This window comes from Numida meleagris, chromosome 19, assembly GCF_002078875.1.
Source record: "Numida meleagris isolate 19003 breed g44 Domestic line chromosome 19, NumMel1.0, whole genome shotgun sequence".
Taxonomy (NCBI): Eukaryota; Metazoa; Chordata; class Aves; order Galliformes; family Numididae; genus Numida; species Numida meleagris.
The window spans coordinates 10,593,360-10,604,981 of NC_034427.1; the positions used below are offsets into that span (position 1 = coordinate 10,593,360).

General features: G+C 51.0%; 1 protein-coding gene across 1 annotated transcript; it reads right to left on the reverse strand.

Annotated features, from left to right (window-relative positions):
- On the reverse strand, positions 6,530-11,598 carry SLC35C2 (solute carrier family 35 member C2; the record flags this gene model as incomplete). Its single annotated transcript, XM_021416773.1, is given in 8 exon segments — positions 6,530-7,437; positions 7,588-7,717; positions 8,410-8,585; positions 8,922-9,005; positions 9,282-9,450; positions 9,626-9,698; positions 9,907-9,970; positions 11,448-11,598. Coding segments are annotated over 8 exon segments (963 nt in total), but the record flags the coding sequence as incomplete, so codon positions are not given.

The following is an 11,622-nucleotide window of genomic DNA, read 5'->3' on the forward strand; positions in this document are numbered from 1 at the left end:
AACAGCCATGCTCTGTGGGTTCACCTGAGAGCAGCACAGAGCTGTGTACAGACTGACTGATGCTTGTGGCATGGGTGTTTCATGCCACGAACAGACAGGCTGCAAGGAGGAACAAGGAGGAATGGCCACTGCAGTCATAACCCGAGATGTGGGATGCCACATCTCCACGTGGCACAGCAAAGCCCTGGGATCAAGGCTGCTTCTTGTCTCACGAGAGGTCAGTCTCTTTCCTGCTCCGTGTTCAGACTGGTTTCTCCCCCAGCTCCTCATCACCAGTTCTTCTTTCCAGTTGTGCCTGATGTTTTCCGATCATTCCAAGCTTCCTCCCATGCTGCCTTGTACCAGGCTCTGCCTCTGCAGTCCTTGCAGGGCTGGAGGGGAGCTTGGAAGGAGGGTCTGCATCCTCTCGGCCTTGGCAGACCCATGGACGATGCCCTCCCGATGCAGCCAGCCCTGCCCACAGCCCACTGCAGCACCATCCCTCTCCACAGACACGAATGCGTTACAGGCAGACCCTGCTCTGCTGAACGTGGGGACAAGGGAGACCAGAGGCAGGAAAGCAAGCGCAAAGCTACAGCACAGAGGGAATGGCAGAGGCAGAAACAGGGAAGGCAATTCAATTTTCAGAGGCTGTCCCACCAATTCAACACAGAGAGACGATAAGAAACCCATTTCCAGCGATAGGCACCCTAATCCCCAGCCATCCTGCATTTCCATTTCTGAGAGGCACCGTTTCCAACAGGGAGGCATTCTCCCATCTAGGTTTGCTAGAAGGAACAGTGCTGGATTAAATACCAATTTTCCCAGCACTGTTTAACTCCTTCTGCACCTACTCTTGCCACTTATGTGAGCACTGGAGGTACGTGGCAGTGGGACGGCCGCTGCAGCCCCCTGGAGCAGACACTGGGTGCCTCTCATGGGCTTCTGCCAGAGGACTGCAGCCTGCAGAGACAGAGCAAAGGGTGAGCAGAGCAGCTTAGGTCAGGAATTTGTTATTGCTCAAGGCAAGGATCTCAGACTGAACTGTGGGACAGGAGTCCTGTCGTGAAGCCTCTAAGGGCCTTGCTTCCCCATGGAGCAGGACTCCTCCTCGCCACCTGGGAGCCACCAGGCTGCTGCATTCCCAAGAAGCCAGCACAGTTTATCCCCACGTGCTTGCAGCCAACCCTCCGTGCTTCCATCTCACAGCCCAGCGCTCACTCTCTGCAGACTCTCCACTTCTCCTTCTTTCCTGACATTAAGGCTCCTACCCACAATCTACATCAGTCCCTCACTGTACTGTTATTTATTGGATCAGAAATGACGAATGGCAACAGAAGGGGGCTGGGCCCAGTGCACAGGGACTGCTGATGCAGCAGGAGCCAAGGGAGCAGCAGTACAGCTAGGGGAGAGCTCCCACAATTGGTGATGCGTGGGGCTAGGGGAACAACACGACTACAAGGACCAAACCTCTCTCACACCTTCACCATTCAATGCAAGATTTTTAGGAGAGGCTTCTGTAAGAAACATCCACGTGACAAAGAACAGAGATGAGCACTGCATGAGATGCGCCTGTCCTCTCTGCTCCTGAGAAGCACACAGCTACGCTTCCCATGCAGCCCTGGTTGGTGCCACTGCAGATTTAAGGCACAAGAAACAAACACCAAAAATGCTTCAGCCCTAGGGGAAGAGGAGCACCTGGTGGAAAGACAGAGTAAACATAAGCATTACCACTCCTCCCCCACGTAATCTCCCAGCTGTGGAGAGTTTGATCTGCATTCAGCAGTAATCTAAAGCAGGCTCTTTAGCACAGGTGCCCGTTACTGCCTGTTAATGCAAACAGCTCTGATAAAGCAATCATCCAGTCCTGCAAGGCTGAGAAGAGTAAGAGCAAATAAGACAGTGTGAATACTTATGCTAGTGGGGGTCTTGTAGGACAGTTCTGTGCCCCACCAAAACCCTTTCAGCGCCGGACAGAATGAATTCTTGCACTCATGCCCTCTAGCTGCATACCCAACTGTATCTCACCATCCTCATCCCTTGTTTTCTGGTCAGATGACTTCTCCTCCCCTTCTCTGTTTAAAGCCTCCCTTTGTTTGCTTTACCACGGAAGATGTGGCAGTAGGGAAGGTGGCTAATGCAAGGGTAGTGTACTGCTGATAAGAACAACAGTGCATGCGATTCCCAGCAAAAACTCACTGCTCTTTGTTCTCTTACCCTCCAGGACCTGCCAACCTGGTGGGACAGCCCCTTGGGAGAACTCCAACAGCTGATGACAATGAGACTGATCCACCTGGGCTAAGATCACGTAAAGGGGAATCAGTCATCCATGGGACCACAGAGTCCTTTCTGCTCTAAGCAGGGCACTCTCTGTCTCCTGCACACGCTCTCAGTGCGGAAAGCAGTGGCAGCGAGCTCAGAGATGTGGATGGATGCGGTGAGTGGGATGGCGCTGACGATCCGTTCTGGTGCCCACATTTCTAAAGGGATTTTGAAAAAAAAACGTAGGATGTACAGAAGAATGACAAATGTGATTTGGAGGCTGGAGAAAACACTTGCCAGAGACAGAATGAAAGAGTTCAGTCTGTTATCTCACCAAAAAGGGAGCCTGAGAGGTGATTTGATTGTAAGCACTTCACAGAGAGAAAATACTTGGTGTGAAAGAGCTCTTTAACTCTGTGAAGAAAAGAGGCTGGAGCTTGTAGTCAAGCAAGTGCAAATAGGAAACACGGCACTGGGCCACGCTAGCAGGGAAGTGCCATCTGCTCTGCCTCCTAGCATCCTCCATCCTGTCATGGAAAATACATCAGCTGAGAGATACCGAGTTCACTACAGGCTAAAGAAGATAATGGCATTTCTCACTTGGAGTTACACAGGGCGCCCAGATAACTGAACAGTCACTTCAGGCCTTAACATCTATGAAGCCGGGGGCACAAGGTACAGATGGCACTGCACGAGGAGGCACCTCTGCCACCTGCAGAGAGCAGGGAGCTCTCTGAGCCACTGGTCTCACCTGCCACCTGGGGATGGACCCAGGAACATCAGTGCCTACCTCTGCCCAAACCCACAATGCACAGCAATGCTACAGGGGATGGCTCCTGGGATGGCCAGGGTCGCCCCAGGCGGGAGCAGCGCTTCCTCTCTCTCTGAGGATGGTGCAAGGAGAGATAACAAGAACATTCCTCCAGGCCCTCTCCCCACACGTGCTCCTTTCTCATCGCACTGTTCCTACCACCCACACTGAAGCCCATTAGACTGCAGTGCAGAACTGCCTCCCCTCTCTGTGCCAACAGCAGGGGAGTGCAGCTGCGGGCTCTGATAAGTGTTAACGGGAAGGGCGAGGCTGCCAAACATCAAAGAATACAGACGTACCGAAGAATCAGAGCTTCAAGGAGAATGCAGCAGGCTGCACCATGCAGAGGTAGGAGGTCAGAGGACGAGTGCCTGGAGAGAAACTGGGGAGAACGTTAGCAGTGCACTTGGTCACTGTGGGAAAGAGATGGCTTTGGGGGGCCCTCACAGCAATCAGTCAGTACCTACACAGAAGCTACCTGAGAAAACAGAACCGGGCTCTTGGCAGTGGTGCCTGGTGAGAGAGTCCAAGAAGCTCCTGCTTGGCCTGGGCTGATCCATCTCATCTCACAGATGGAGAATGCAAGGCTGCAATACCCGGCACCAACTCCACCTCCTTATCTCTAAAGAATTCCACCGGAAACTTTCAACATCTGAAAACAAAGGAGCAGCTCTACACCAACTTTCACAATGATCAGGTCCACCAGGCAGGTGGCTCTGCCTAACGCAGGAGATGCTGAAACATGACACGAGAAGAATTACTAGGCTGAGATCAGGACAATGGCTCTTGGCACATTCATGAAGGTGCCTCCAATTAGTGCAATTACAGGCCTTGGCTACATCTTCCTGCTTGTGATTTTCATTAACAATTGCACGGTCAATTCTACTGCTTTTCACTGGGCAAGCTGCCACAAGCCGGCAGTGGCTCTGCTCCTGGCAAGGTCCTGAGCAGGGCAGGTACCAGGGGCTGCCCCGAGGGCAGGCGGGCAGCACAGCTCCAGCTGGGCCACTCAGACATCCCAGCTCCTGCTAGAAAGAAGAGCATCTGGGAGAGGGAAGCAAAAGCCACCACCACTTTCTTAACTTCCAGGCAAAGCCCTGTTTTGGCTACATTGCCTTTCCTAATGCAAAGCGAGATGAACAGTTCTGCCCTTGAGGCCATTCCCAATCTATGACTCCTCAGACAGCTTCACGACACAGAATCTCTCAGGTAAGCACAACCACGTGAAAAGGTGCCATTTCCATGCACGGGGTGCAGACTAGGAGCAAAGGTTCTTCACTACCCTTGGAGTGCAGAGACTTAAGGCTGTGAACATCCAAACCTCCACACTGCAGCAGTGACAGGGAGAGCCTCAGTGCCGAAGCAGGGGCAAGAATTTGCTCCTGCAAAAATCACAAACGCACGTGAGCCCTTACAGTAAGCTTGCTGATGACACCTTGTTTTCTGGGCAGAGAAATGGAGAGTGTAGAGGGGTTTGCAGGGACAATTTCTCCTTGCCCTCAGGGTGTTTGCTGCCTTGAAATTTTAGCAGGAAGGCAAGCAGCTGTTGCTCAAGTAAAGAGACCTCCCAGGGGAGGCAGGGGGCAAAAATCAGCATCCACGTAAACACGTGGCCTTACAGGCAAGAACAGAGTTTGTGGAAGGAGTGCAGCACCTCTAAGAGTCATTCAGCTTTGCTTCCACTTGTTAATTAGTTTAAACATCATCAATATTCAATCACAGCTCTCTATTTCCTGTGCCTGGCTGCATGTCAGTGTGTGCACAGACCCGCACAGACCTCCCCAGCAGGAACACACGTGTGCATGCTCTCCCCACCTCCGGTGCTGGTGCACCCGTACTGCCACACACACACACACACACACACAGGTCTCCTCAACACTGCAGTGCTCGTGTGTGCCAGCAAGCCCAACCTTCACACTCTTCCATTGGGAAAGAGAGCCAACCGAACCGTGCCACACGATGGCACACAAGCTGATGACCTCCCATCCTCTCAAGCAGCTCCTGACCTGGGGCTGGTGAGAGAAAGGTTTGCACGATCACCTCGCTCCTCTCACTGCATCGACCCAAGTCTGCAGCAGCTTCAGTGACAATGGGAGACCTTCACTGCCTCTGTCCCAAAAGCTATTAGCAGCACATTTAACTGGAGTAAATGTCAGCGGCGTATTTGTCACCAAAAAGTTGTACCTAGGTCAGAAACACAAAATGTTGGACACTAGGTTGTAGGGCATCAATCCCTTCTCCTTGAAGAAGAAACAACTCTGGAAGGAACAGACTACAGAGCCCTATGGCTCCCAAGAACCTGCACTGGCACAATTAAATTTTATCTTCCAGCACCATATGGGATGCAAATCTTTGTGAACAATGTCACCCTTACCTTGGATTTTGCAGGGACCTGAAATCCCAGCCCAAGAGCGATGCAGCAGAAAGAAGCCCGAAGTTCAGTACAAGGACAGTGAGAAGTGAAACACAAAGAGCAGCTGCAGAGCTGCTAACAGCCCACGTGCAGAAAGCATCACTGCCCCCCAACAAGCAAAACCAGTACTCAGCACTTCACAAAAAGAAGATGGTGCTTACACCTCTCAGCAGGGCAAATAGGGTGAGCCCCACTGGAAGCATCACGAGCCCTAACTATTGGAAAATCCAGCCAGGGACTGAGCAAACCATTCTCGGCTCCAGGACACGTCCCAGTTGGCACACAGGATCCCCTGGGGTGCTGCCTGGCCACCAGCACTGCTTCAGGAGCTTTACATGGGGTAGCTGCTCCACCTGCTGTCTGCTCTAAAGCAAGACACCAGCGTCCCTTAGAACACGATGAAAAATGATCAGCATTGACAAACACGCTCTTGATTAAAGTCACCAAGAAAGGCTTCCTGTCTCAAAGCTATGGAGCAAAATCAATGGAAGGACAACCAGTCAAGATGTTTCAGGTTCTCAAACAGAGCATGAGAAATTCACTTAAATGCTCAGCTCCTCTCAAGAGAAAGCCTGCACCACTAAACCTTTGGGAAGTGCTCTCAAGGCATTCCCACCTCGAAAACCCCAAAAGCTCGCACAACAAACAGGACTTCCAGAGAGGAAAATAAAGAGCTGCTGCCCAACCCCACTTCAGGCTTAGCAGAAAGGAAGTGCAGGATTTAAGACGTATCTACTATTCCACTCCCTTGGACAAAATTTCAGCTCCCACTGACCCAAACCAATGGGGCGGAGGTAAGGTTCCTACAGCAAAACAGAATATTAAGTGTTCTTAGGATATGGGGTCTTGTTGGCACATCAAGGCAGACAAGTCCTCCTCAGCTGGCAAACAGGACAGGCTGCAGGAAGGTCCCCCTAATCCTAGAGCTCAAGGAACCTGTTGATGGGCAAGTATTTGTCCAAATCAATTGGGCATGCAGTATCAAGGTCACCGTGGGTCTAAGAAAAAGTTCAAAAATGAAATGATCTCTGCTTGCTGAAGCACAGCTACATAACATGCAGACAGTAGGGAATTAGAAAACTAGTTTATTGAAAATAAAAACCAAACCACCAAAGCCAACTAACCAAACATAAAAAAATACCCACATACATTCTGATCAGCTTACTACTCAAGCTAGATGTCCTGCGCTCTCTCCCCCCTTGGCTGCAGGGCCAGCAGTACTCCCGCACCCTTGTTCTTTCTCTGCCCAACATAATTTGGTTGTGTTCAATTGGTCCCAAATACCAGCAGATACATAGGTACTTCTCTCCTTACATACACACGTGGAGGTCACCAGGCACAAAGGCTCTTTCTCACTGGGACAAGTCTTGGGAATTACATGCAATTATCTGCTCCCATGAAGACAGGAGCTCCCATTTGGCAGAACCATAAAACAAGCACAGGAAGATGCACCTACCTTCCTCTTTGCAGCTAAAGCCTAAACACCACTAAAACCATCCTGGAACCACTCAGCCTGCAGTCCAGACATGTCCATACTTGATCCGCAGCTCATAGTCTGCAATCTCAATATACAGCCTTCAGGATTCCCTAGGAAGTTTTCTATAGCATTTCCCAGTCTCACCACCTTACTTCTGCTGAACTGGGATTCTTCTTCCAAGTTTGTTCTCCAGCAAAGGGTATTGCTTGTTTGCTGTGCAGCACCTACGGATCCACACTGCAGGAGAACAGCAGGACTCCCACTGGACCCTCGTTCTCCTTTGGGAAGTCAAAGACAGAGAATCTTGGACCTTCTTCCTAGACAGGTGTCAGACAGACCTGGTAAGAACAGAGCAGGGGACTCTGTGCTTTACGCTCATTCAGTGTTGTAGGGTTCCACCATCTTCTTCCTCCTCCTCATGCTCAGTGTGGTGCAGCAGCAGCTCCAGGTCAGGCTCAGAGCATGTCTCTTTGTGTAGGTTCAGTGTTTTCTCACCTGTGTGCAGACAGCTCATTTATTAACAAGCCAGCTCACTGGAGCACCCATCAAACCTGCCACGGGCAAGCAGGTGGAATCAGATGTAGCTCCTGGTGAAACTGCAAAAACGCCTACAGAGAAACACAAAGGTATTTAAAACAGAATCACCTTTGGAATTTACAGCTTTGAGAATGACATGAAGGGAGATTCCTGACAGACAGACAGCAAAGCCAAGCCAGTTCAAGAGACTGAGGCGGTCTCCCAGCAGGTGTGTGGCAAGGAATAAAACACAGATTTCCTGTGGAAAGAAAAAACATGACAAGTGGCAGCACAGGACCTGACGAGATGTGTATAACATATTTTGCAGCTCAAGCTTAAATCAAGACGTCAGGCTGCTGATTTCCACCCGTGTGTTCTTCCATGTGTAAAAAGTTCTAAAAACAGATTCCAAAATCAGAACAACCTGTCTCACTGGGATCGGGGATTTTAAGTCCCCCGACTGAACCACTCATCTAACCTGGAAGTTATAGGGTTCCTACATAGCTGAATTTCACATGCCACCAAACAGCTCAGAAGTACACGCACTGGACTCCTCAAGGAAGGATGTAACGTGCCCAACCAGGTTAATGAGTTACCTCTAACCAGAGGTTTATCCTTATCCAGGTCTGATACAAGAAAGCGTTCTTCCTAGCTCTCCTCCCTCCCACAGCATCCATTGCTCATGAGTCCTATGTGTTCTAGTTTCTCCCAGATCCCACCAAACTTTGGGCCTTAATGGTATTTAATGCCTCTGTCCTTTGTTGTCAGAGCAGCAGGGACCAAGAGCCCTCACTGCAAAGACAGCAAGTCAAAGCATCAAGCTTCCGTGTCAGGAGAATAAAAATCACAGGAGATGACTCCTGAGGCTGCAAGGAAGTTCCCACCACATTAGGCCCATTAGGGGTGACTCAGTACTTGCCCTTTAGTATTAGCACAGGAACCATGCCTTACCTTAAAAATGCCAGCAATGGAAAGGGTGAGGCTAGATGTTCTGGAAACCAAGAGGAACTCAGAAAAGCCTAGACCAAAGGCAAGAATTCCACCCAACAACAGCTTTCCTACCATACAGAACAGTACTCCTGCTTCATGGAAATGGAAGAGCTTCTCTGATATGGACAAAGGCAGGCCTAGGAACAAGAAAGTGAGTAGCGAAGTACCCTTCCCAACCCCCAGGACCCCTCACAACAAGATGTGGTTGAGCTGCTCACATTCCAGTATCAGGAGGACGTAGAGCCAGTTCTTTTTTCCCCTTACTTCCAAAAGTGTGGCAAGCTACCACTCTTACGTGCTCTGGGATATTCTGCTTAAGTTATATCTTGGTCCTTGGAACTCCAGAACTTAACTGCTTTGTAAAGTTCACAGGTGTTCACTTCTCTACATGAATCACCTTGAACAAAAACAGCTAAGCAATCACCCAACCGCTCTATTAAGCTAACCCTGCTTTCCCTACTTAACTCACGCACCCTCAAACACTGCAAACAGAGGGAAGAGCACCAGGAACATGAGCGGCTGCAGGTGAAACATGATATCAATGGGGTTCTGGAGCCCTGCAAGAAGAGAATCAATAATGGATCAGGTAACGAGCCAGGAAATAACTTTCCTGAGCTATTAGTACTATGTGTAGACGTAAACCTTCTTTGTAACACCCATGCTGACACTGCTGCAGAGGCGAAGCTATCTTTATTACCCACCAACAGACGATCCCCATCCCAGGTTTCAAACACCGTCCCTTACACGAGAGGTTTTGTTTCTGCAGTAAGTTACAGCCTCCTTATTCCCCACCCTTCGCCAGTACCACCTCCCAGTTCCTGCTCTTTACATACCCAGTTCAGCCTTCTGCATAAGTATCTGCGTGAGAGTCCAGCGAACACCCCCAAGGAAAGAGGCGCAGAGCACCAGCATGAACCCCTGCGTGTTGAACTGCGTGGACTTGTAGGTGAACATGAAGAGCCCCCCAGCGATGAGCACAACCACCAGCACCAATGCCACCCTCTGGGTGAGAGCAAACACAAAAATCACTACACAGCCTCCTAGAGCTGAACACACAGCTCTATTTCAGTTGTCCACACAACTGCATTCCTCCCCTGCTTATGTTTCTCATGCATGTACCACCTGTCTCCCTGTGCCTGAGTTTCAGCCTCCTTAAAGTGTTGCACTGAACTCTCACCATTTCCTCCAGCTTGAAGAGCAGCGAAAACAGCAGGATGAAGAGAATGGCAGAGGATTTGGTCATCGTGTAGCTGAAAGGACCAAAATACATTATCAGTATCTTCCAATGCTGTCGTTCCCAGCAAAGCATTACGTACATATATGCAGCTGCTAGTCAGCCCACCACAGCCCCTCCACGCCAACCCCACCAGGCCACATGCCACTCCAGATGCTGACCCTGAGATAGCATTTTCCAAGCCCCACCAGAAGATTCCCAGGGAAGATGAGATTTGTACTCACAGGGAGACAGTGACATACAGGAAGCTCCAGTTACTCAGCCCAATATCCAAGGAAGTTGACAAAGCTGAAGAATCAAAGAAAACGTCCTGAAGTTAGCTGTCCTCCACCACACAAAAGAAATCCCTGCTAACTGGCCACAAACATAGAGAGCAGAGACAGAAAAAAGAAATGGTCCTCTTCTCATTAACTTTTCAGTACCAACACAGCCTGGATATGCTCAGCTTTGTTTCTCTTTTGTTCCCTGTGATTCAAGTTGGGGCCAAAGACCAAGTTCCAGCCAGAGAGAGCTGCTAATACAACAGAAACACAGGGCTTAGAAGAAAACTGTGAGGAGCAGCTTGTTTACCAGAGGGCCATGCAGCCGTCTAGAGGGACCCTGACAGGCTGGAGAGGTTTGCTGACAAAAACCTCATGAAGTTCAACAAGGATGAGGGCAGAGAGCTGCACCTGAAAAGGAACAACTCCAGGCACCAGTATGGACAGCGAAAGGCTGAGATTCCCTGGGAAGATCATGGAACAGCTATTCTTGGAAACCACTTCCAGGCACGTGAAGGAGAAGAAAATCATCCATAGTAATCAGCAGGGATTCAGCAAGGGGAAATCCTGCTTGACCAACCCGATAAGCTTCTATAATGAAATCACCATCCTGATGGATGAGAGAGGAGCAGTGGATACTGTCTTCCCGGGCTTCCGTCTCCCAGAAAATACTCATGGTGAAGATCTTGAAGTATGGACTGGATGAACAGTCAGACATATCAAAAACTGACCAAACAGCATGACCCAGAGGGTAGCAGTAAGTGGTACGAGGCGTGGTTGGGGAGCAGTAATGAGCGAGGTACCCCAGGTGTCAATACTGCGTCCGGCCCTGCTCAGTATCTTCATTAAGGATTTGGATGGCAGGGTAAAATGTACTCTCAGTAAATGCATGGATGGCATGAACCCAGGGGGAGTGGCTGACTCCCCAGAGGGCCGGGCAGCCACCCAGAGGAATCCTGACATGGCAGAGACCTTTGCTCTCTCATTAAGCTGAACACGGCTGAGAGCAGATAACTGCGCCTGGGAAGGAACAACCCCATGTGGCAGTAGGTGCTGGGGCTGCCCAGGTGGAGGGCAGCTTTCCAGAAGAGGACCTAGGAGACCCGGGGGCACCACGTTGAACACAAGTCAGCAGCGTGCCCTCCTTGCTGCTAAGGAAGCTATCCCTGGCTGTGCCGGGCCTTGTGTCACCAGCAGGTCACGAGGGGCGATCCTTGCCCTCTGCTCAGCGCTGGTGTGGCCATACCCCGGCACCGGCAGAAGGGAAACACACCAGCAAGAGTAAAACACAGGCCCACCAAACGGATCAGCAGAGCGGGACAACTCCCCTATGAGGAGAGGCCGAGAGCTGGGTCCGTTCAGCCTGCAAAAGCGGAGCCTCAGGGAGATCCTATCGATGCCCCAATGCCTCTCTGCCCAACGGCAGGAGCCGCTGTCAGAGTCGAGACAACGCAACCACAGCCAAAGCCGCGGGCAGCCCCCGCCGCCCAGCGCCAAGTCCGTACCTGCGGGCGCGGCCCGGCGGAGCCACTCGGCCCAGGACAGCGTCGGCGGCGGCCGCCCGGAGCGGCAGCGCACCACGGCGCGGGACAGCGCCGACAGCGCGAAGATGAGCAGGAGGTGCAGCAGCGTGGCGAGCAGCGGGAACGGGAAGCTCTGCGGGACCGACAGCCGCCGTCA